We start from the raw sequence: 27,136 nt of genomic DNA on the forward strand, positions 1-27,136 counted from the left end.
TGTGTCTGGTCGACCATGCCAATACGTCCATCACCCCCCCTCCAGAGTCCCACCCTCTTCCTGGTCTCCTTCCACATCTTTCACACACTTGAACACACACCTGCACACACTCAGTATCACCATGTGTTCACACAATGAAGGTAATGACACACTCAATGTGGTCTATTCAACTGTTTGCTTGATTAATCCTGCATATATTTATGGTTCATCTATCAATCTATGAATCCATCAAATGTATTTATATAGTCCAATATTACAGATTACAAATTTGCCTCAGGTTGTCTTACAGTGTGCAGTGCACAGCATAAACTTCCTTCTGTATTTAGGCCCACGCATCACAAAAAACAGACGTGCATGTTGTGTGAACAGATTTAAAAAGATAATAAAATCGCAATAGAGAAAAATCCAAATGGCAAAAAACATGTTGTGGTTCACAGGAAAGACGAGGGCTGCCTGCATCTAATAATAATTTCCCAAACAATTTAAACATTTAATATTGTATTTGCCGATTATTTTCTGTCAATCTACTTGTCTATTAGTCCACTATAGTTGCAGATTTGTTGTTAAAAGGCAGATCCAGAAAGCTGATCCACTTCACAAACCTAACTTCCTTTTTAAATTTGACAGAAAGATGAAGAGAGACCAACATGTTTTTATGCAATCGGGTGCTCTGCATGTTTTGGGGTTTTGTGCAACACATTTCCCCTGAAGCTCAACCAAATCTCCCATCTCCAGACAGCAGACAGACAGACAGACAGACAGACAGACAGACAGACAGACAGACAGACAGACAGACAGACAGACAGACAGACAGACAGACAGACACACACACACACAGACACACACGCACACGCACACACACACACGCACACGCACGCACACGCACACGCATACACACACACACACACACACACACACACACACACACACACACACACACACACAGACACAGACATACAGAAACACAGACAGCATGCCCACCCAGACTGTCTCTGATGAAAAGCCTGCAGAAACAAAAGCTTGTAAGCCATGAAACAATGCTCCCTTCAATGTCTCACTGTGACTGAGGGAAAACACACAATTCGCCCTAAAGAAGCTCACTGTCTGCTGCTCACTGCTGTCTTCATTTCTTGTTGGCGAGCTCAACCCTTTTAATCCGTTTCTCTCAATATCATCTCTGTTTACTCAGCCTGTGCCACTCTGAACGGGCAGCAGGTGCACGTGTTCAACTGCTTTCACTCTTTAAGGTCTGCCGCTGCAGGAAACATGACTCTTAAACTATATTAGAATAATTTAGATTTACTTTATTGATCCCAAATTGGAAAATTGTTTTGGTACAGAAGCATAAAGCATTGCAAATGAGTTAAACCTAGACTAATATATAAAATAACACTAACTTTGTACGTATCAACATTAGAAACCTGTATATCCATAGAGTATTTATACAATTTGCTATAATATAGGGTTAAATAGGTAGGTTCAAATACACTGTAATAGACCAACCAACTGCATATTGTAGTGTATTCATGAGTTTTGCAAGTCTGATAGACACAGAAACAAATAAATACAAACATATCAATATAGAAATCCATATGTCTATAGAATACCTAAAATACACAATATAAAATATACAGAATAAGTTAGAATACACTGTAACAGACCAACATACTACAAAAATAGAAACATATTGTACTGTATACATAAAATATGCAACTGCAAAAGACAGACAATTAGCAAGACGTTAAATATTTGGTATGTAATAGTAACATTTTGGAATTAACTTTAATTTGGCTAGAATCAACAGGTTTGAAAATGTGTTCACAGATTTAATTTCCATGATGCAACAGTCACACTGAAGGCAGACAATGCCTGCAACTTGATGCATGTGGGGCAGCAGTAATGCACCGTTACAGAGTGTGTGTGTGTGTGTGTGTGTGTGTGTGTGTGTGTGTGTGTGTGTGTGTGTGTGTGTGTGTGTGTGTGTGTGTGTGTGTGTGTGTGTGTGTGTGTGTGTGTGTGTGTGTGTGTGTGTGTGTGTGTGTGTGTGTGTGTGCAGTGGGGCATGGAGAAAGGAAGAAAAGGGTTTGAAGAGGAGAGAAAAGGGGTGCTGGGGCCAATAGGAGGGAGGGAGGGAGGGAGGACAACAGACAGCCGGGGAGGAACAGGGGTGAGGGAGCATGGTGACTTGCATGAGGTGACATCATCCTTGATTTGAATAATCCCCCGGGCTGTGAGGCGATTGGCTGCATTTGGAAAGCAGAGTTGCCCTGCTATTCGCTATTCACCCCTTTCAATTTCAGGGTGAATGATGCCTTCAAGGACCCGCAGCAGCCTCCTATTTCTGAGGATGTACTGTAAAAAGAGTTTTCTTGACTTGTGTTTTTATTATTTACGAAGGTAGGCCTATGTGTTGCTGTGTTTATGTCTTGTAACGTTGGTTTAGCATTGTTTGTTTTGATGTGCCAGATGTTGCCACACCAGAGAAAATAAGCAAAGCAAACACTCCCCCCTGTATTTATTAACTTCCTTGTCAAAATACTGATGGTGTTGACCAACTCTATGAAAATAATGCGAATAAGAGCAGCGTTTGCCCGTTTGAAGAGACCAAACATTTTATTTTGTTATTCATTTTGACATTTATTTAGATTGATTATTTTAGTCTTGTCACACCCAGGACTAACCCACTAAAATATATACCAGTATGAGAAAAATAAAGACTTTTTTAAACATTAAAACATGGAAACATGTCACAGTTTAGGCACATGACACACATATTAACCTGGACATTTGCATAATAGTGCCCCTACCCCTTCAAGATACAAGTGACTCCTGTCTAGAATGAATAATACTTAACTTGAGTGAATGGTTTACATATTTCTAAACACATGTGCAATTATAAGGTTACTGATTAGGGCTGATTGTGTACACTTGGCATGTAATGGTTCAAGCTATAAACAGGCATTAAATGTATTTTGTTTATATTCGAAATACAAACGGTTTATTGATTGATAAAAGGCTAATAATAATGGAAACTGATATTTCTTTGCCAGGGCCAGTTACTGCCTTCAGTCAATAGTTGTTGCCTGGCAACTGTTCTAACCATAGAACATATGGTATATAACATTGTATATATAAAGGTTCTAACCCAAGTTATCCTGTCACAAAAACCTTCCTTTAAAAGTTGTATTAAGGATCAAAAAAGATAAATCGTGTTAATTATCAAACTTAAAAGCTGCTGGTAAGTGGATTGTGTTACCTATTTAGACAGAGAAAGTAATTATGCTAGGCTAAGCTAACTAGCTCTAGTCTAGGGTATAACGTTAGCTCCTTGTTTAGCTTAATGCTAGTTACCTAACCGTTAATGGTATCAATTTCAAACCGGGGGATAACTTTCATGAAGAACGTGATATTTACCAAGGATGTGTTGCTAATACTTTATATTAAGTATGAAATAAATACAAGTATAAAGTAATGATAGGCTTGTTTTAAATATAGGTCAAACAATGATTTAATTTACTCTCAAACTGAGTCAGCCAGGTATATTTGTGTGGATGATGACGTCTTTAATAAGTAAACGTTTCATTTTTCCGATGTTCCCTGCTTGCACCTGAAGGCAGCTCTCTCCTCTCCTCCGCCTGTCCATCACCGCTCTACTATCGTAAGTGTGTGTGTGCGTGCGTGTGTGTGTGTGTGTTCATGTGTGTGTGTGTGTGTGTGATAGAGCGTCATTCTCCTCCTTTCTTCCTTTCACTGAACGCTCATCACTTGTGAGCAGCGGCGCCCTGAAACACCCCGAAGTTTCTACTACTTCTCCGGCTTAATCCAGCTCCACTCTCCGGCTAAATTCCCGTCCCTTTCTCCCGGTTTTTATTCCTCCCTTCATCCTCCACTTTCCGGAGGATTCAGCCGGGGTGTGCTGCCTGCTAACACTGGGCGTAGCTGGGTAGGATTGTGTGCTAGCTCGCCTCTGCACCGACTGGTAAGTAAAGGGCGAGATTTGTCTTAGCATTTTGAGCTAACAGGCTAACGTCAGTTTTTAAAACGGCTTATTAACGGTTATTTAAAATGAACGTTCTATGTGTCGACCATTAATAAACGTTGAGCTGTACCAACCGTTAACACGCTATAACACTTAACAACGCATAGATAAGTGTTGTGTCTTTGTGTGGATGCATATTTATGTTAAAAATTTCTAAAATGTGCTTTTTGGGGTGTTTTTTGTTGCTCTGATTCCTTCCCCGGTGAAAGGGGTCGATGGGGCGGTGTCTCAACACATCAGCTCTGTTGTCTAACCAAAAACCAGGGTTGGAAGGGGTACTTTATAAATGTAATCCATTACAATTCCTAGTAACTTGTACAAATAAAAATGTAATCTAAGTATCAAAATATAGTAATATACCTGATTACTTTCTTTTGGATTACCTCAATATGAAATGCAATGCAATTAAATCCAAGAGAAAATAAAAATAAATATTTTTTTACTTGAGTGTATTATGTAAGACAGAACAATGTAACCTTAGAAAAGAAGAACATATCTAGGATCAAAAATGATTTTATTTATAGGAAAACCGGCCTTTTATTAAGCAAAAAAAACAGAAATATTCACACCTGATATACATATTAGCCTACAGAACAGTACAGTTAACAAAGAAGAAATACAATCTGATCCATTTACGACAAACTAAATAAGCTCTTTATAATTTTTTTACTAACATTGTAATCCTGCTAGTAATCCCCAATTTTTAGAAATGTAACAGTAATCTGATTATTTTATGTAACTGTAAGGGGATACCTTTTTTTGTATCCTCATGACGTAATCCGTTACTCCTCAAGCATGCCTAAAACCCACACAATGTTTCCTTTTATGCTTCGTTTTCATATACAGAATCCCTCGTTGTGAACCCATTTTGTCTGCTTTCCCTCCCCTCCCTAAACTTTTTGTTCTTATCTCCCCTCCTTCTCCATCCTCCATCGCGGATGCCCATTGTTCTGAGAAGTGGTGCTGAGAAATGTCTCAGTCGCCTCAGGGGGGCAAGCATGCACATTTAGGGGCTAATCATTTAGCAGATGTCCACTTAGGTTTCATGTCAATTAAACCCAATAAGTGAGGGGGCATTTGTGGCATGATTCCTTGAGACTCTCGGAGGCAAGCTAAAATATCTCAAAGATTTAAGATGGCATGTAATCAGATGTGATTAATGTCACCCCTTAAAAAATGATCAGCTATTGTGAAGTGAAGTCAGGCGGCCCCTTCGCTGCCCCTCTTTTTCTGTGAGTGAGAAGACGGATCACACTCCCCTTTTGTAGAACAATGGCGAGGAGAAGAAACACTGCCAGCTCCCAAAGCCTGGCCAAAAGCATTTCATAAACATGCAAGCTCTGAAAATCTTCAACCACCGTTATTCTCCTCGGCTGCACACAGAAGTCTAAATTGTCTCTCGCTTTGTTGCGGCTCAATAATGTGAAAGGTATTGATGTCATCCTCAGTAAAATGGCATCCCGGGGCGACTAATATGAGCACTTTTAAGGCTCGTCGGCTTGGAGACACTCCAGGACTCTTAAGTCAGAGGTGGGCTAAGCCATCAACTAGTCGTCCCCCCCCCCCCCCCCCCCCCCCCTTCGGATGAGAGAATGGCTGACTCACAGTGTTAGTAGATGAGGCAGGGAAATGGAGGACAGGCAGTCGGTCTAATGCAATCAAATGATTTAGCTGCCATTAAAAACTGCAGTCTGTTTTTATGAAGTTATTTAAGACTGACTTAAAGAGATTAATGCAGGATGTGGATTACTGCCCGAGGCCGATTATTGTGATTGTGAAAAAGCAGAAAATTACAATAATCTCCTTGTCATTGTGCAGCTTTTACATTTTTGTCTTCCTTGTTGTTAGTGGGTTTTAAAAAAAGGATGCATGACTTTGTCTCCTGTCATTAGCAGATCTGCTCTGTTGGAGACAGAATGACGGCTGAGTGTCTCAGACTCATCGCTATAAAAAGAAGAGGGCATTGTGTCTGAAACAGTCCTACGTAAGCAGAGGGAGCAAACATTCAAACATGTAGCTGCTTATTCTGAAACTGTGCTTAAGGAAGTCAATGAATGGTTGTGAAACTATAGTGAAGCAGCACATTTGATTCGTTTAATAGTATAGTAAACAAACCGATGATATCTTAATCATTTCGCTTACAGGTTCACTAATGCAAAAAGATGTTTGTTTATATTGGATTTATGGGTACCACTTTACAATAAGACTACCCTTATAAAGGATTCATAAAGGGTTTATAATTAGGTTATGAATTAGGTTTTAAACACTTTATTAATCATTAAGAACCATTTATAAACCAGTTCTAACATAGTTTGCATTCATCAACACAGGCTCACTATTTGGCAAGATGACTAAGCCTTATTTTGGCTACTTAGAGAGAATCAACTCAGTGAACAACAGATACCAAGGATGCTGGCTGATGAAGGAGATGAAGTAAGCTAGGTAGCCAATATAAGACTTAGCAGTACAGATAAATGTGGGCTCACTATTTGGCAAGCAACCGGTCACAGTTGCCCTGTTTATCTCATGTCTTATAAAAGCTTATTCATGATTTATAAAGTGTTCACAACCTAATTAATAAATGAATTACAAACTATTCGTAAACCCTTTTATAAGGATAGTCTTATTGTAAAGTGGTACCGATTTATGTATATCTTTTAGTTATTGGTTGTGTTAAGGCAGGGGTGCCCACACTTTTTCAGCTTGGGAGCTACTTTTAAAATGACCATGACCAAGGGGGGGTGCTAGTGGACTAAACGGCGGATAAACGGTGGCGCGCTTACACTAATTGCGCCGCATAAGCGTATAATAGTGCGCCGCATTTGCGCTTCAGATGAGGAGGTGAGGCCCCCTCATAACTGCATGAACCCGTATGGCACAATACAACTCAGACTGGCTTACCTGTACGTCAATCAAGTGGCAAATGCCATAGTAAGGATGGATGATAGGCTAACTTTAAAAAAATAAAAATGTCATGTGATCTAACCACACTACCCTTGCGATCGACGTATTGGGCACCCCTGTGTTCAGGCATAGTTTTTGACGCTTGTATTTCAGGGCAATTTAAATCCTGATAACCTTCTTTGCCTCCAGCTGGCCTCTTGACCCGTGCCATTGTTTTGAGATTGGAGATGATTGTGGCATTAATAGCCCTGTTTGTCAGCCTGGCTGTAGCCTCAGGACTGATGTTTTCTGGGTGTGTGACTCAGATTGAGACAAGGGCAAGCCTGTGCCTCTGGTCATCAGGCTTTACTCTCTCTGAACCCGTGACCCTTGCACTCTTTGCCGTCTTTTTAAATTACCACCATCACTTCAAGCCCCGTTTCAATCCAAGGGAACAATAGCTTCTTATTTAGGGATTATCAAAAACACCAACAGATCCATGTTGGGCTGAATTTCCTTCTGTTTTCTGGCTGATAAAGGCTTGCCGGAAACCGACAGTCGCCCTGCAGTGTATTTGCAGATAAAGCGGAGATAAACTGCGCTGTCGCCTGTGCTCACAGTCACGGTAGCAGCCTCGGTTGTCACAGTTGTCAGGGCATGCAGTTGGTGTGGTTTTGAGGCTGTATCTGCCAGCAGCTGCAGTAATTTGCTGCGTTTGGACGCTCTGAATTCCTCTGGTGGGAGGATGGATAATAGACGTGGTTCATAGACTTGTTGCTAGGCTTCAAGACTACATTTTCATGGCACTGAATGGGTTAGTGATGCCTGGTTTGAAGTCACTACATTGGTGTCAATGAGTTTCTGTTTACATTGACATTGCTGACAATTCCTGCTCTTGCCCAGTGTGAGCTGTGGTTTCAGATTATGTCAGAGGCTACCCTCACCGTAGAGTGGTGCAGGGATGACGTATTCCTTAAGGCTGACCTGGAAATTAACAAGTCCCCAAGTCTAAATGCGATCTCCAGAAGTCAAAAGCTGGGCTATAAAAGAACTACATCCTGGTCACATGACTTCACGCTGAGCTAAAGTTGGCTAATGTTTGGCATGAGGACTTTTTGTAGTTTATTTAGTCACTTGTTAGCAACTGCCATTTTTAAGACACATACAAGCTTCAGACATTCAGCAGGTACAAACTGACATATTTGATGCCGTAGAACAAAACATGACAAGTCTTACGCTTGTGTTAACCACAAACCATATATCAGGCCTCAAGACAGTACATACAAAGAACGTTGACTGGAGACGAGGGTGCCAGAAGTGGTCAAATGCTGACACATTTCCAGGTTTTAGGACTCATCCCTGCACCACTCTAAAGCCACGAGTGGAATGATAGGCATTTGTGCCAGACACTGGCGCTGACAGAATGATAGTATCCCCTTACCATAAGCAGCTGTAGGGGCCAAATCATTTTCCTGTCATATCAATTCTCCCGGTGACATTTAAATCTTGCTATGCCCTGCCTCAGTGTATTAATCTGCTGCCATCCTCTCAGTGAAGTGAAATGTATGTTAAAGGTTGTTGTGGATGTGGTAAATGATGATTCTCTGTCGGTTAGTTTGCAGATGATGTGGTGTTTTTGTGGCCAGATGTGGGGAGTATGGTTTGTTCTTAGACAGATGTAGTTAGGAGGTTTTGATCCTGTCAACCACCCGACCCGTCTGCCCTCCTGCGAGGGATCAGATTCCATCTGGAACGTGCCTTGTTCCACTTCAAACAGAAACACATAATCCTTTTACGGACACGGTCGTTCAACTTGTACTGTGCATGCGAGCGTCCCGGGGCAAAATCTCTCTCTCGAGAGTGCCAAAACCTCTCGGGCGCGTTTCTGCCATCCCGTCCAGATGCCTCGGTTCTGCCCTCTTTCTCCATCTCTATATCTGTCCGGTGTCATTGATCCGAGCCACCAGCTGGTCCTGATCTCATTTACCCCCAAAGAGGATCTCGTTTGTGGGCAGACGGCCCATTATGGAGGCCATCCAGAAGCTCTTCAAGTTACAAATTAGCCTCAGTTTCTCTGCTGCCTCTCAGTCGGCTCCTCCTTGTCTTGCTTGCCCACACTCTGTCCCTTTTAATATCCCCCCCCCCCCCCACCTTTTTATATTGTCCTGTCTTTGTCACTGGTATCTCTCTTATCTCCCAGGGGGGAGAGCTAACCGCATCAGAGGAACCTGCCTCGCTAATGCACTTCCTCTGTCCGTCTCTCCCTGTCCATCCCATCTGTGGAGCTACTCCCCACTTTCTCCTGAGCGATCAATATCCGTACAGTGGAGCTTCCCGCTGCCTTGCTGGTCGCCCTGCAGGCGGTGGAGCTCCGCCAGGCTGAAGTCGGGCCCTCGCCGTTCTCTGTTTTTTGTTTAGTGGCCGACGGAGCCTCTTGCCTTGCCTCCCCACGGTACATTGTCTCGTTTCTGGGACATACTGAGGCCTCTGTTAGCGCTGCTCGTTCTTTTCTTGTCTCCCTTTCCCTGTGTCTGCTGTTATAGGCCGACTGTACAAGATTAGCATCTCTCTTTGTCCAGGGTTAACAAGCTCTGTCATGTGTTAATCTGCCCAGGGGGGCCGAGTTCCTCCGAGCCCCGTCGCACCATGGGAAGAACAGGTCCGGGTGTTTGTGTGTTTTGGTGCGTCAGCTTGTTTGCTGTTTGTGGGATTGAGGCGGGGGGGGGGGGTGGTGTGAACTCGTACAATGTACAGCCTATAAGCTGCCATCGCATCGGCATTCACTGCCAATTTGCGGTGGTCATACTCGCCTTTTTCTGCTGAATTGTTGTATTATTTTATTTTCAGTGAGTATTGTAATCCCTTAATTGGTGCTGAGTTTTTATTGAAGACATTTTTAAATGTTAGTGTGACTCTCCGCAGAATCCTTTAGGATTAGTGCCAGCCTCTCTGGTCACATGTTTCTGTGATCCAGGTGTCTGCCTCACAATCTGCCGCTCCTTCTCACAAGAGGAGACACAAAAAGACTCCTTCCTTCCTCCCAGCGGGGCCTTTCTTCTCTGGCTCAGTTTGTCTTTTGGACAACCCTGCAGCTCATTGACTAGCTGCAAATCGATTGAAAGGATTGACTCTGCTACACCTTTTTAAGGACTTAACAAACAGCGGGGGAGGTGTGTTGGTTTGTTGTGGCGCTGCTGTATGCAAGAGGTAGGTCTGGATAACTAATGGCAACCAGTGGCCATATTTTTCTTCACAGCTTCATCCTTTTGTCTTTATTCCTGAGTGTTTTGAAAGACATGATTCTCATAAAAGTGTGGTTTGCCCACCGTTTCCCAGATAAGAGAAGATCTGAAAATATTGATCCTAGTTGGCTCCAATTATCACCGCCTGCTGATGGCAATCTAAGGTTAGCAGGGAGTGCTTTAGCCCCGGGTTTTGCCTCTCAGGCTACGCTGCCTTTTATTGATGAAGGTCCATAGTGCTGTTTGGAGCCTGAAGGGAAGACTTGCAGACATTACTTGGGGAAGAGACACCACGTTGCACATTTAGCCAGATTGTTTTTCACATTTACTCACACCTTTTGCACAGCATTGAATGGAAGCCTTAGTTCTTTCTCTCCCCCCCCCCCTCTCTATTGTTTCCTCCCTCCCTCTCCCCTGTTGCTCAGCCCTCCCACAGTCCGTAGGGAATGTCGTCAGAGCGGCGGCTTTGTTTGGAGTTTATTTGTGTGCAGGACAGAGGCGTTTCCTGACCTCAGGTCGGGGGTGTTTGGAGAATGTGAGGGCTGTGATTAGCATGAAGGCAGCACTTGTAGCCCCCAGCTGGATTTACCTGGGTGTCATGTACCTACAGTACCCTTAGAAACATTTACATATTTAGCCTTTTGCTAAATATTTGGATTTTTCACAACTGCAGATTACAATTCTCATAACATGTTGTTTATTTGTGCAGACCCAATCCAATTTCATATACGGTATTCACTTTGATATTGCAACTGCAAAAATGTATCACGATATCGGAGGGAATGATACATTTTGCCTCCATATAAAAATGTTTTTTGAAAAACTCATGAAAATTATCATGTTTGTATATTTTCTATTTTTTAGGATTTTCTTACATTTTTTTTTTTTTAAGGAATCATTATCTCTGAAACACCCAAATACTTATTTCAGAATGTTATTTAGATATTAAAAAATATAATACTGCCTGCAATTAAGGTATTTCAATAGTCTTTATGCGATATTGACATAATGCACATCCTCATGTGTTTGATTATAATAAGCATCGTGTCATGGTCTGCTGTGAGAGGCTTCGATGACCTCGGAGATCTGCAGCGATCCGTAATGATGTGTGCAGAGGCTGAGGAAGAGGAGTGACATGCAGAGAAACCATCCCACTAAGTAGAGTAGGGTAGAAGTGGCTTTGAAAGGTTTTCCTGTGATCCTGCGCCGCTGTTGCATAACACTGACGAGTCCCACAGAGAACTCAGGAAGAATGGCTTTATCTGACAGTTTACAGTCTCATATAAATGGCTTCAGTGACAGATAACTCTTTATATCTTCTGCCTGTTCAAACAGTGTCTGCTTGTGACTAATGTTAGTCTGTAGCTGGTGTTCTGCCAAGTCTCAGCCCAGAGTAAATGAAAGATTTAGCAGCTGGGCGTCTTTGCTGCAGTTCTCTAAGAAATGTAGATGGATCGCTCTACCCTGTCCCCTGCAGCAGTGCATTTTGCCATCTTGTTCAACAGTGTTAATTAGTAGTATTACCCTGGCCCTAATCCCCTTCTAGTTGCTGATATTGTGTCTTATTCTTACAGTCAGGCAAGTTTTAATTATTTTAAGTCCTACCTCATCAACTTGAGGTATTGATTCTTACTTTAAAGGGGACCTATCATGCAAAATGCACTTTTGTACGTCTTTTATACATGAATATGTGTCCCCGGTGTGTCAGGGAACTCACCAAGTGTCAGAAAACACAACCCTCTCTCTTTTCCTCCATACCCAAATCTCTAAAAATGGGGCTGCAACGGAGCTGATACAGATTTGAAATTGTTCTGACGTCAGAAACAGGGAGCTCCGCCTATATGGGCAACTCTCCACCTATCAGAGGAATGGGGGGTTGGGCCACGGCCATGGCCATTGCCGCTCGAAAGCGCTGGAGACGCTGTAGTACATATGCCAGGCCTGTAAGTGGCGCTGTAGTCTGCCACAAAAGCAGCGAAGAAGACTTCTCACAGAATCAGCCCTTGCAAAAACAGGGCTGGAAAAGAGCAAATAGAGCAAAATGAGGCATGGCTAAAATGCATGATCTGTTTGGTATTTTGAAAAAAAAACTTCACAGACATGTTTTATATAGGTATGGCCCTACAATATATTATTCAAATATAGCATGATAGGTCCACTTTAAGCATTGAATGCGTCACTTAACAATGAAATAAAACAAGGAAAGGCAGCAAACTCTGAAATAAGAACCGTAGGTGAAAAGTGACAGAAACATTTATATAAATGAGAAAACATCCTTTTTGATTGGACTAAATTGTACTATTTATTTATATTTTAAAGAATATTTTGGGCCGGTTTAGCAGGCGATGACACACAATAAGGGACATGAAAATGTTTTTGTTCTATAAATAATGATTGCATTAAAATGTATAGATTAATTGATGCTATAGAACCGGGGATCAAGTCCCCTAAATGGAGATGTTGACTGAGAATACTGTTGTGATTTTGGAGGAGGTTGAATGGACAATGTCAGGCCCCATGCCAACATGTGGCGTCTTGAATCTGACATTCTCCTCCTTGAAAAGAGGAGGAGTGACACACACACATGAACACACATGAACACACACTCACATTCCAGCTCTATTTTGTTATGTTTGGACACAGTCACAAGTAACACTGCGTCAAATCTGAGGCCACTTGCATAAGCCCATGTGCAGCGGTGCCGTGAGCAAGAGAGCCCTACATTATTGAAGCAGCGCTGCTTAAATGTAGCAGAGCTGTGGAGTGGTGATCAAGAGAGGAAGAACTAAAGGGTTAGACAGGTGTCCAGATTATGGATATGCATTATATTAATGACATACATTTGGACTTATTGAAACAGAAAATGAATATCTCGGCGAAGACGTATTTTGTAAACTGATCGCAGGGGCTACCACAACAAAAAGCAAATGGGATTTTTACATTGGATTTGGAATATTGCTGGAAATCAGTTCTGTGGCAAACACACATTCATCATACTAACACATTTAGTTCAGTGTTGGGCGTGATGACGTTTAGTTGTCTCATTTAGACACTTGTTAGCAAACGCTGTTTTTGAATTCACTTATTATATACTGTATGTTTGTTTGTTCATCCGACCCCGGCTGTGTCAGAGGGAGGAGGACGGTTTATTAGCGGTGTCAAAGAGCAAACACCACAGATCACTATCTTGCGTTTGCTGCATGTAGAGATAAAAGCATCTCAATTACAGGGTCAGAGGCCGCCGGCTGCTCGTTAAAAATGCCTTCCAAAACCAAGCCCTCACCTCCGTGATCCTCTCCCCTCACCGCCGTCCTCCCTCAATCCTCTTACGGAGGCCTCAGTTACGCCCTGAATGATTCCATCAAGCTCCCTTTGGTTCGTTAGCGGAGTGTGACATCGGCCACAAAAGCTCACTTTCTTTTTTGCATCTTTTCTCCCGCCACCCCACCCCCACGGCCGCTGCCTCCTTCCCCCACAATCCCTCTCTTTCAGTACTATTTAGAGTAGGCCCCGAGGATAGAAAGGGGCTCACAGAATGCACATGTGTGTACACAGTTGTTTACTGTGAAAGCACTGCAGACTTTCTACCAGCGATTCATACACGGACGCGGACGGGGCCGAGCGTTTTGATATTCTGCCCTTTTGTGCGAGAACAGTCTCTTGTTTCTCATGATGTGATTAGATGTGAAGAACCACAGCCCAAGAGCAGATTTGACATTAACGTAACATTTAGCTCAATAACACGCGCTGCAGCTTCTTAATTGTAATCTTCTTAATGAACCGCAGCTACCCGCAGCACCATTTTCTTCTTAAATATTCAGAAATATGCTTACTGCATTAATGTAACCTCCTGCTGTATTCTAAACAGGCATGTTAATTGCCCCCCTGCACATACACTGTAATAGATTGTACTTGATGCAAAAAAACAGGGTCAAAGTAGCAGTTTTCTGTTTAAATATGCTGATGACCTGATTATTCACAGCATTTCTTTGTCTAGACAGTCAGAGAAGCTTGGATCCCTCCGCGGAGCTGGATGCCTTCCAGTTATTGACAGTATAGGCTGTTGTGGGTCAGATATACACACACAAGTGAGAACACACACATTTTGTTTGTTTCCCGGTGTGGGGATTAGGACGGGATGATGCCTGGGAGGATGATCTCACCTTGCAGAGCTGGCTTGCCCATCATAGGCTTACAGCTTGAGGCCAATTAAATGTAATAATGACAACAAGAGAATCCAGAATGCTTCTCACTCAGCGCCAAGGCCAAATGCCTCTCGCAATGTAACAACAGTGTGAGATCATTTGTGTGTCTGCCCCATGATTTGATTACGCTTGATTTTTGCGTTCTTCCTTGGGCCATGCAACACCCTTCTACCAAATTACATGAACATCAGGCCAGTATTTTTCCACAAACCTGCTCTCAAATAAACAAACTGAAACATATTTTTTTTACAGACTTTTCCCTTAAATGTCATAAAAAAGGTCTTAAAATACAAAATCCTTGTTGGTAAATAAATGAGATGAGATCAGAGACAAAAATGAAAACTCCATGCTAATATTACTTAATTCATTAAGGATTTCAAAGGATTTAGACTAGGCTTTATTTGTAATGTTCACAATAGCTACAGGGTAATTCTCCAACAATACAACATTTGAACTTCTTAACATGAATACAAAAAGCCATAGAATAGTGGCCAAATGGTGCAAGTAAGTTGCAGAAATGAGAACCATATAAAATACATATAGAATGAGATAAATCACACATCCACTGCGTGCACATACACATAGAAGATAGAAACACTGAAGTCACATGAGAAGCAAAACAGCAATAAAACAGTGGAGACAGACTGTTACGTCAGAGCAAGCCTAAGAAAGAGCACAAGAAAATGGAGCAGACATAGTTGATGATCAGACCGAGTGTGTGACTGATTCATTATCATACAAAGAATGTAAACAGTGTGTGAGGATGAGGAGGAGGAGGAGGGGGGGGGAAGGAATACTTTACTTTCCTGATCCGGTGCTCTGAGCGCTGTTGTTTGTGCGGCTTCCCTTTTGTTCTCAGCTTCTGTGTCATCATCACTGAGGCTTGCATGGAATTTGGAGTGGGAGGCTGCTTGGAACCGCACGATTTGGACACATTGCGAAGGCCAACAACCACATTGTTGCAAAGTCAATTACATTCAGACATTTAAAGTAAGAAAGACCTACGCCACTTTCAAACTACTTTGTTCTATCTCCAGGCATACAGTGGTGCAGGAATGAGTCCAACAACCAGGAAGTTGGCTTTTTGGCACATCCATGTTCCCTCTTCTCAAAGGCAATGGCTTTTTTTGAACATATTTTTGAACATATTTTTGGTTGAATGCATTAAAAAAAGTTGCTTACAACTGTCTAAATGAGACCACTAAACGTCATCACGCCCAACATTAGCTGCCTTTAGCTTAGCGGTGGTGACGTGAAGTCATGTGACTGTGATGTAGTTTCTTTATAGCCTAAAGTTAGCTTATCTCTTCTGAAGATTGCATTTAGGCTTCAACTATTTTAAAGGGGACCTATCATGCAAAATGCACTTTTTGATGTCTTTTATACATCAATATGTGTCCCCGGTGTGTCAGGGAACTCACGCAGGGTCAGAAAATAAAACCCTCTCTCTTTTCCTCCGTACCCAAATCTCTAAAAACGGGGCTAGAACGGAGCTGATCCAGATTTGTGTCCGATATGACGTAATATCCGAAATGTAGGCTTTTACACCCACGGCCCAATCGGAAACGTTGCTATCAGAAACAATGCCCGACTGTTTTGGACGTAATATGGTCGGTGTTTACATTAGCATTGCTAACACTCAGAGCTAACCTGTACTGCACAGAGCATGTGTGTGAAGAAGCAGGAAATAAAAAGGAACTCACCTTGTGGTCAGAGTTCCCGTTAGCCGGTAATTACCGGACAATGACCGGTAAAATATGCTGAAGTCCGGCAAATCTAAATCTCTCCGGTCAAAATGTCCGGTCAAAATAATTTTCCCTTAGCGCAATACCGCATCAGTTGCGCCACTTATGTGACAGACAAGAATAGTATGTGACAGACAAAAGAGTATGTGACAGACAAAAATTGTCAATTCTAATGTCTAACACTTAATGTGGAGAAAGAGATGTCCTGTATGGGTTGATTGTGCGTTGATCTGTTGGTAATGCCTCGGGGTTCCGGTGGGCATGTAAACAAATGCATAATGCTGCGCTATACTTTGTGGCCTCATCCGGTTGCATAGCGACGCTTATTGTTTAGGTGTCTTTTAACAAGCAGGTAGTCATATCATTAGCTAGAACTAGCTAGATCTGATCGATATGGACATAAATGCGAGTAAAGTCTAATCTGACAGGAGAGAGAGATCGGCTGCTGCTGACGAGTCGACACGCAGCTCTGCATGATCCCCTGCAGCGGCGAGCAGAGCAAAAACACACTTCAGGTTAGAAAATCACACGTAGCTATTTTAATTACCTCTCAAACTACCTAAACTAGTTATAGATATGTTTAGTTTTACTGTCGGGTCACTCATTACTGGATCCGCGAGCTGCATGATACTGACGGGCTGTCAGGAGAAGGAGAGAGCGCTCCGTTTATTATTCCCGCGTTTTTGTAAATTACTGTACACTTTTGAATAATGTAGTTAATCTACTATAATTAGTTTGTTTAATGTCGAATCATATCAATTTGTTTTAAAGCTCAATAAATAACAAAGAAGACCTTTAACCGGCACTTATCTAATTTTGTCCGGAAGATTTCAACTTTAACGGACATGTTGACCGGCAAAAAAATATTCTAACGGGAACTCTGCTTGTGGTATAACCGGCAAGAGAGAAAGCCTTTGAGCTCCATACTGTTTCAGAGATAATCCTTGATAATCCATGATATGGCGTTTCATCACGGCAGTATTTAGTGTAGACAGTAGCTGCCGGGTCCTCATGCGGGACCAAGCGGGTCCTTTAATCTTTATCAATTCTTTTTTTTTTTAAAGCTTTATACCCAAAATCAGCACTTCTGAAACAGGAAGTGAAATAGAGGGATATGAGGCATGGCTAGAATGGGTGATCTGTTTGGTATTTTGAGCAAAACACTTCATAAACATGTTTTTTTATATATTTTTATATATCTGAGACCTATGCTATTGCCTAAAAATAGCATGATAGGTGACCTTTAAAGTTTTCTTATTTATTGAAACATCTTTACTGCAATATTCAAAAATCCAATGGAAAAGTCCCATTGGATTTTTGTCAAGAGTAACCTTGCGATGCTTACTGACGAGTTTGCCTACACAAATACGTAATCGAAGCACCACTCGATGCTAGATAGATATTGTTTCTATCTGAATTCTGAGGACAACTACTGCAGCCTGTTGAAGTGGTTATTTGACTTCTGATCCTTTGTTTGTCTCAGGCCACATGAGGTCAGGACAGCTGACCGGCTGTTTGGTTTGGAGTAGCTTGACCATCAATTCTCTTCAGATTAAACCATTTTACGTCCTTAAAGTTTCACACACTGTTCCTAAATGTTTTGAAATGGACCTAATGTAGCTGACATAGCCATCTGTCTGGAATTAGCTGCTGGGAACGTGCACAAGCCATGATGTGTCAGGTCATTGAATCCATGCTGCCCCTTGTGGGACGATGCCAGCTTGTGTGCTGTGGCCTAGGTTGTAGTCAAATAAGAATTGTTGCTTAGCAGACTTTGTAATATTAGCCAAAATGGTATCATTGTTTAAAGAATACATATCATATTTTATTGTGTTGAAACTTGTGATTTACACCACAATTAATCCCATTGTAACTCCTTGAGGAATTCAATCAACACACAGCAGCTTTAGTAAAGGTGCCAATAACCTGTAAAACATAAAATCCCCAGCTGCAGTCGTTAATAGAGGAAACTAGAGTCCTGCCGCAAAGCACCGTGGGTCAAATGTCTGGGATTGTATGAATGTGAAGCAGGGGGGTAGTAAAATGAGGATTTCTCAGCTAAATCCTATTAAGTATAATAACATGATTTTTGAGAAATTGAACTTGTGAATGCTGTAACCATTTGTTGGAAAACACGGTGCAGCTGCACAGTGTGACATACCATAGCAAGCAAATAGTATACAGCTTCTGAATCGAGCTAAACCGAGAGCTGGAATGAAATAGTCTCAAAAGGAAGATTTGATATGATATACTGTATATTAAGGCTGCACGATATTGGAAAAAACTGATGTTGCGATATTTTTTTCCCCCTGCGATATATATTGCGATATGAGAAAATACAGGAATTGAAGAAAAGACCGTTATTTTTGTCCGCAAACCATCCTTTCTTGAACTTTAATGCTATACAATTGGTATTTTTCTAACTATATTTAACCGGATGAAGGATTTTAGTCACGGACGTCTGGATCTTAAGTTATCAGAGCAACAAGCTGAGCTAGCTCGGTTAGCAGCGCCGAACTGCCTTGGAGAAACACATTTTTTTTCCCTCCGTCCTGCGATGTGACATGCGCATAACGCGATTATCGTCACGACACGATATATCGTGCAGCCCTACTGTATATTATGAATTCTAATGTTGTAAGGTAGACTCACTATAACCTATGAAATTGTGAAACTATAATGACGCTTTTGTAGAAGCCACAAGTCAACTTTTTAAAAGAAAACATTTATCATTTGTGATGGATTTAGATCCACACCAATCAGTTGAAAGGTTTTTTCACCCTCCCAATCAAACATTTTATTGTCAAGATTCATCTTAGAGTTGGTTGGCTTAATTCAATAATTGGAAGGGATATTCACTGTTGAGCTCTATGATCTAACTTATATATCTCAACTCGATGTGTTCCAGCAGCTCACTCATGCTGTTTGCAGGGAAATGACTCTCTCCAATCTAATTAGGTTTAATGAAAACCTATAATAGCTTTAACGGGTTAGATGTTTCAGTAGGGAGTGCCACGGTAATTAGGGATGCAATTCAAGATCATATAAAGCTGTTGAGGAAACAATTATACGATACTCAAATACTCCCAGATGGAACAATACACATTGTAGCTTAGACATTTTTAATATATCATTATGGTGGTCACAATTATTGAAGCACAAATGTGAAATGAAAAGGAATTTGGGAAGAAGATGCCATGGGATGTGTACCAGGATGGGAATCATTTTTGGCAGCAAACAAACTTTGCATTCTTAGTGTTCTTTTCTGACCATTTGCCTGCAAAAACAGGGTCTTCAATCCCCACCTACCTGCACTTCATATGAAGAGTAGATCAAATGTGTTCCTTAGCATGCTCCTGCCCTGGTTGCTAGCCTGTTTATACTAACCGCTGACTGATGGCCCTAATGATGTAATGCCGGGTGAGTGAGCAATAGAGCCAGAAAGAGAAGTTCAATATCACAGCTGTCTGGAGAGTCGCAGGAGGAAGAGAAATGTTCCTCTGGCTGAGGCCGTGCAATCAGGATTTATCACACTCTCACTCTCACACACTTTCACTCTCACACACACACAACACAGGAGCAGTGACATGACAGGCCAGGCCAGATGCTTTGCTGTGGGAAGAGTCTGGAATAGAGAGGAGGGAACGGTGATTGGACGGTCTCATTTCCTGGTTCACTGCTTGGTCGAATTATGTCACAGTGTTATGATTGGATTGAAGACTGTGGATCGGTTGGAGTTTGATGTGTTAACATTAGGGATGTAACGATACCAAAAACTCACGGTATGATAATATCGCGATATCAAGTCCACGGTACGATATTTATCGCGATATTGAAAAATAAAGAAAAGAAAAAAAAGTTGATTTTTTCTTTTCTTTTTACATTTTATCTTGCAATTTATTTATTATTTACTTGAAAAAATAAATCTAATTTGTACAGCATTTTAGTAGGATAGTAGTATTTTAAAGTGTCAAAAATATAATAATCAGACCCTGCAATAAAATAAATCTGTGCATTGTCTCTCCACCCCTTCAAAAACAATACAGTTTTTGCCAAGAAGGTGAGGCTTATTGACAGGGCGAGATATATATATACTGTTGGTACTTGTCAATGTCTCTAGGTATGTAAATGTAGCCCTGTAAATATGATGTCCTTTTGTGTTATCTGTTGTTTTATGTTCATGTTGTAACCTACTTGCTGCCATGTTGGACAGGTCTCCCTTGAAAAAGAGATCAATGATCTCAATGGGACCACCTGGTTAAATAAAGGTTTTAATTAAAATAATCGCGGTAGATTTTGTCAGTCTCACGACGATATTGAGACATTTATTTATCGCGATATTCGATATATCGTTACATCCCTAGTTAACATTCGTAAGATCTATATACATTTGTCACTTCTTAGACAATATATTTATTGCTATGTTGTTACTCAAGTGATGACATACCCTTCCCTGAAAAGCACCTAATTGTTCCAAGGTTCTCTACTTGCATTTTAAAGAGGCCCAATTATGCTTTTTGTACAGGTTTCTGTGCATGTTAATGGTCTGCAAAGGCTGAATCCCTGCATTCCCTCCAGAGGGAGTTTCTCTCCCACACACTCATAATCTCCATCTTACTTTCTCTTGTCCACTCTCTCCTCTAAAAGTGACTGGTTGTGGTTGGTAACATAATTAAGCTAATTGTCCACAATTTATAGCCTCACTGCCTATAAAACCCCCTGTGACCGCTCCTCGCTGCTACCCGTCGTCTCCCTCTCCGGTCGTTTTGGGTGGCGGCCTGTTGCACTAGCCGTGTGTGTGTCTATCTGCTCTTATGTGTTATTCGGGGATACACCACAGATATTTGTTCCTCTGTTTCTCCCCCTCCGGCTCTGCTCAGCTGCTCCGGCCATCTGTGCAAAGGCAAACAGAGAACAGAGGGATGAAGGAGCGGTGGTGGGGGAGGAAAGATATGGAGGAGGGGAAAATGTTTTGGAGAAAGAGAATGAAAGAAGGCTTTTTTGATTTAGTAAGGAGGATGAGTAGAAGATGACGGAAGAGGGGAAAGAAAGATGAGGAAGAGTGTGTTCGGGAATTGTTTCCAGGAGGCCGGCCGCATAAAGATGATGTCTGTCTTCTAGAAATAGGGCAGCGAGTGTGTTTATGTCAGTGGAAAGTAAGATGACTAGTGTTGTCTGGGTTTAAAGCAAAGATCAGCCAATAATGAGCTCATCTGACATCTTGTTTTCCCCTTCTGCCCCACCTTCTCTGTCGGTCTGTTCCCATGCTTCCTCTGGGCTGGCCTCTGAGTTTATCCCAGCACTTAGCCTCCCCCCTGCCCTTGTTTTGTAAACTTGGACAAGCCTGTTTCCTGCTACCCCCCCCCCCTTACTCCCCCCTCTGCTTCTCTTAAACTACCAAATCTGTTTCCTCTCATCCTTACCTCAACTAGCCGAGGAAATAAAATAAGACACATTTGTCTCATTGACGCAGACTATGCATGACAGCTCGTGTTACAGATGGTTGCCCTTTTATCAGGCCTCATATGCTTCACGTTCTCCTCTCCCTCATGTCTGTGACTGCTCCGTTTGTGGCCCATAAGTCAAACTGTCCTCCTATATTTGGGTTTATTGTACGCTCCTTGACCCACTTAGTGGATAGACATACAAGTCTTTTTTATCCCACCTCACCATACTGTTCTTGTTGGCCTAATAGTAAGAAGCAGGCTAGCTTTTATCATGCATGTGCACATTCAAAAGTTGCATGACTCGACATTATTACTGTGTGTTTTCACAGTTTGCGTGCTCAAGCTTTTTGCTCTCCCTAAAGTGTACGAGCCCAGATGAAAGCTAGTCTTCCACACTAGTGAGTCCAATACCATTTTGCACAGAGGAATCTAACCCGTGGCAGCCAAGTGTGTCACTGAGCTTTCTACCATCACAGAGGGGACGCTGGCCGCTGCACAGCAGTTGGCGTTGAAATGAATGAACGGCTATTTGTAGAATGTGTTGTTTGTGCTGTCCCTCCTCCTGTGGTCCCTCAGACAGAAAACATAACATAATATCCTGCTCAGGCTTCAGGCCTCTGCTGGGTCTCTGCAGCAGTTTCATCGGCAGTATTCTGGCGCATTCTGTTCCAATTCTGTCCTACAATCCATTTGCCTGCTAATATTTGGACGCTTGCATAACAATGTCTCTGTGTGGCAGGGATCCCAAAAGGCATTGAATTCATACATTTAAAACTAAGTCTCAAAGGGGGCATATTGTGGTTTTTGGGGTTTTCTCTTTCCTGTAGTGTGTTATATAGATTTGTGTGCATGTAAATGGTCTGCAAAGGCTAAAATCCCAAAGTTCCCTCCCTTGTGCAGAAACGTTGCACTACTGGAAACAAAGCACTGCCAGTATTCTTTCCGCAACTTTGGTTACGGTCAAATTGGTCTTGAAATGATTCCATTAAAAATTCCAAACTTGCCTAAAGCAAATAAACCCTGTGTGAGTGATGCTGAAGCTCTAAGCAGATCCCAGCCATCCCGTTATCTGATTCCCAGCGTTATCAACATTCCTGCCGCTCTGCTCGTCATGTCTGGTCTCGCTGCTGACTCACTTTGTTTCATTATCTTCTCTCTGCAGACCAGACCTCGCTGTCTCCAGAAATCCTGCAGACCCGTGGCCATCCTGCGAGATTTACGTCAGCCCTGCCTTGCAGAGACGGACCACCAACACCAGAGGGGAGATGAAGCCGGATGGGGTTGCCACGGCAGTGCATGAGCCAATGGAAACACTGGAATCCAACCCGGTGAATGAGGCAGCAGGACTGGAGGGCAACCAGGCCGCCAGCCCGGGGACGGAGGAGGTGTCACAGCCCACCACAGAAGAGACGGGGGACGCAAAGCCAAACCAGGCTAAGGAGACCCCCGCTAAGACTGGCAACAAGACTACAGGAGACCCCAAAGCCAAGACTACCAACAAGGCCCCGTCCAACAAGACAAAACCCGGCACCACGGCCCCAAGTAAGACCTCAACCGGGTCCAAGACCAACACAACCCAGAGCCGCCTCTCAAACGGCACGACTAAGCCCCAGACTAACGGCGTGGCGAAGAAACCCGCCCCTGCCGCAGTTAAAAAGACCACCCCCACCACAGCGCCTGTCAAAAAACCAACAGGCACGACCCCGTCCCCGGCCCTGAAGAGCAAAGTGGGTGAGAAGAAACCCACAGGGGCGTCTCCCGCCACCGAAGGAGTGAAGTCGATGACCGGAACAACCGCGGCCAAGAGGCCAGCGCCCGCTCCTGCTAACGGTGTCAAAACCAGCAGCACCACCGCGACCCCCGCTAAGAAGCCCCTAGGTTGGTTGGAAATGTCACCATAAAACAAAAAGTTGTGGGGGGGAAATACACATCCAGAGTTAGCGTAGTAGCATGACGTGTTTTCACAGCTCTAATGAGATGGATCAGCACAGATTACACATGCCCCAGTGGCTGCTGGGTATCTACAGAGGCGTTTGCCCTACATCCCTCTGGCACGACCTATATCTGTGATATACTGTATGTTACTGTATATGTTACTATACTGTAGTGTAACGCTGTTCTCCTCTGTCTCCTCCTTTCCTCACTTGTCTCCTTTCCTTTAAACCTTTCTGTTTCTCTTCTCTCTTGTTCTCATGTCTCCTCCTTTCTGATCTAACTTCTCCTCCTCTTGTCATGTCTCCTCTTGTCTCCTCTCCATTTTTTTTCTACATGTCATCTACTCGTATCCTTTTTTCTCGCCTGCTTTTAACCCTTTTTCTGCTCCTCTCATCTCGTGTCCTCTCATCTCGTGTCCTCTCGTCTCACCTAACCTCTTCGCGTCTCCTCTCATCTCCTCTTCTCTAACTTCTCCTACTTTCTTCTCGTGTCCTCTCATCTCACCTTCACTCGTCTTCTCTGGCATCCTCTTACCTCTACTCCTTATTTCATCTCCTTCAACCTCTCCTTGTCTCATCTCCTCTCCTCTTGACTTCTCTCCTCTCCACTTCTCGTCTGTCCTCTTTTCTCGTCTACTTTTAACCCTTTATTTTCCTCCTCTTCTCTCGTCTCCTCTAACCTTTCCCTTCTCTTATCTCCTCTCCTTTAATCTCTCCTCTTGTTTTTTCTCGTATCCTCTCATCTCGACTCCACTCATCTGCTTTAACGTATCCTCGTCTATTCTTCTCTTGTCTCCTCTCCCCTTCTCTTCTGTCATCTTCTCATGTCCTTTTTTCTCGTTTGCTTTTAACCTTCTCCTCCTCTTCTCTCACGTCCTCTCATCTTGCCTCCACTCGTCTCCTCTAACCTCTCCTCCTCCTCTTCTCTCTTCTCCTTTAACTTCTCCTCTTTTCTCCTCTCCTCCAGCTCCTAAGACTGCCTCTGCAACTCCCACCAAGCCCCCTGTTTCCAAGACAACAAGGTAGGTGTGACACGTAGACATGAGTGTGTGTCTGCGCATATGAACAGTCACACACACCCATGAAAGAGACTGTCTGTGTGTGTGTAGATAACACAGGCAGCTGCAAACCCGTTATAAGTCACCTCCTTTCCAATTTACTCGCACATTTCCTTCAAAACAGCATCATAACTGAATAAACTGCCCATTTTGAAGTTGAGCATTACAAAGCTCCTCGGTGTGAAGCGAGAAGCAGCCGGTTCAAAAGGCTTCGCTTGGCTCCAGGTTCAAAGAACACCCCGGAGGAGCGAGGGACAATGATCCCCCACATACAGGCTCAGAGGGCCGGGTGTAAAGTAGGCCAGCGAGGAGCTAATGTCAGAACAAGCCTGAGAAGAACGCCTCGCAGGGTTTCACCAGAGCAGCCATTAAACAGCAGCATTATTAATTAAACTAGTTTTGGGAAAGAGAGGGGGGAGGGGGACGTTGGAGGATTACACTGAGAGCTAATGTTTTACTTTCTTTAAAGTGCAATGGGGTCAGCATGTATTCCTCACCTGAGTCACACTGTGTGCATGGTGTCGGGTCCGGAGGTGGCTCGACACTGAAGGAGCCTTTGTGTGAGACTGATGATCCGATACAGCCTCCTCTCAGATCATCCTTCTCCTCAGCCTTGTTTGTTTATTCATTACCTCCTTGCTGTAGGTTGTGATGTGTTATGTCACCGTGTTGGTATGTTTCTGTGTAGAAACATTGTTTAGTCAGGAACTCTTGCGTCAAACCAACTCTGTTGCAAACTTGTTATAACACATAGAAACAGGAAGTACAACCGCACGCACTGCAGGCAACCCGAGGAAGGCCTAAAGCAGGGGTACTCAAATACAAATCTTAAAGGTCCAAAGAAAATGTTCAATAAGACAAAGGTCCGTTTATTACGGTCATTCAAACGTTTTAAATAATTGCAACAAGATTCTTAACACGAGGTTGCAAAAACAAAAAGTATCTGTATGCAGCAGTTTTCATTGTTATTGTGTCTGTGCTTGATCCCTCAGAGTCGCAGCTGCACCCTCTTTCCTTCAGCATTCCCATTATTGCTTTATAAATGTCTTGCCCCCTTGTGTGTCCACTGAGGTTCGTCAGGCCCAACACATCTTCAACAAACTCCCCCTTTGCCTCATCATAAAAACTCACAAACACCAGCAACTGAGCATTGTCAGTGGTGTCAGTGGACTCATCCACAGCTAAGGAAATGCACTGTGCATTTTTTATTCCATCACAAAGCTGATTAATCAAATCACCAGCCAGTATTTATGTTCTTCTGGTTGCTGTGGAATCTGAGAGGGGGATTTGCTTGATTTGACCTGTTATTTCCTCTTTTTGTTGGCCTTCAAACATGGTCTCCATCACTTCAGTCATGCATTCTTTTATTATTTCTGCATCAGAGAATGGCTTCAACACCCATGCCACTCTGAGTGAGGACTCAGTTGCCTTTTCTCGTTGTGACATAGATGTAACAAGGTTCCTGCTTGCAGCTTGATATGATGATTTCATCCCATTTATTTTTTTGGTTCTTACCGCTGAATTTTGAGGAAAGGTCGCTTCAAAAATAATTGTGTTTTGTTTCATAATTCCGTTTCAAATTGCCACTCTTCACAAGAGCTACCGTTTCTTGGCATATTAGGCCCATTGGTTTGGTGCTCGCTGGAGGGAGGATGAACGCATATTTTTCAGTCCATTCATCTTTGAATTGCCGATTTTCACTGTCGACTTTTCTTTTACTGGTCATCTTTGAACATGCTTCTACTAGCTGCCCGCTGGGGAAACTAGGCTACTAGCTACAGTACAGGTGAAACTAGGCTACTAGCTACAGTACAGGTGAAACTAGGCTACTAGCTACAGGGAACTAGCTACAGTACAGGTGAAACTAGGCTACTAGCTACAGTTAACAGCTGAAACTAGGCTACTAGCTACAGTACAGGCTGAAACTAGGCTACTAGCTACAGTACAGTGAACTAGGCTACTAGCTACAGTACAGGCTGAAACTAGGCTACTAGCTACAGTACAGCTGAAACTAGGCTACTAGCTACAGTACAGCTGAAACTAGGCTACTAGCTACAGTACAGCTGAAACTAGGCTACTAGCTACAGTACAGCTGAAACTAGGCTACTAGCTACAGTACAGGCTGAAACTAGGCTACTAGCTACAGTACAGGTGAAACTAGGCTACTAGCTACAGTACAGGTGAAACTAGGCTACTAGCTACAGTACAGGTGAAACTAGGCTACTAGCTACAGTACAGGTGAAACTAGGCTACTAGCTACAGTACAGGTGAAACTAGGCTACTAGCTACAGTACAGGTGAAACTAGGCTACTAGCTACAGTACAGGTGAAACTAGGCTACTAGCTACAGTACAGGTGAAACTAGGCTACTAGCTACAGTACAGGTGAAACTAGGCTAGCTACTAGTACAGACGTGAAACTAGGCTACTAGCTACAGTACAGCTGAAACTAGGCTACTAGCTACAGTACAGGTGAAACTAGGCTACTAGCTACAGTACAGCTGAAACTAGGCTACTAGCTACAGTACAGGTGAAACTAGGCTACTAGCTACAGTACAGCTGAAACTAGGCTACTAGCTACAGTA

At 42.9% G+C, this 27,136-nt stretch overlaps 1 protein-coding gene across 1 annotated transcript in view; it reads left to right on the forward strand.

The window, feature by feature from the left end:
* The first annotated feature begins 10,037 nt into the window (after nucleotides 1-10,037).
* The window catches only part of wu:fb95e10 (mucin-5AC), a 30,719-nt gene continuing 13,620 nt past the window's right edge, over nucleotides 10,038-27,136 (forward strand). Inside the window, exons 1-3 of the mRNA XM_034127046.1 lie at nucleotides 10,038-10,129; nucleotides 22,724-23,439; nucleotides 24,463-24,517. Of these exons, the coding sequence (XP_033982937.1) occupies nucleotides 22,827-23,439; nucleotides 24,463-24,517 (668 nt within the window). The 5' untranslated portion in view covers nucleotides 10,038-10,129; nucleotides 22,724-22,826. The remainder of the gene's footprint in view (nucleotides 10,130-22,723; nucleotides 23,440-24,462; nucleotides 24,518-27,136) is intronic.

Source organism: Trematomus bernacchii, unplaced genomic scaffold (genome assembly GCF_902827165.1).
Source record: "Trematomus bernacchii unplaced genomic scaffold, fTreBer1.1, whole genome shotgun sequence".
NCBI lineage: Eukaryota > Metazoa > Chordata > Actinopteri > Perciformes > Nototheniidae > Trematomus > Trematomus bernacchii.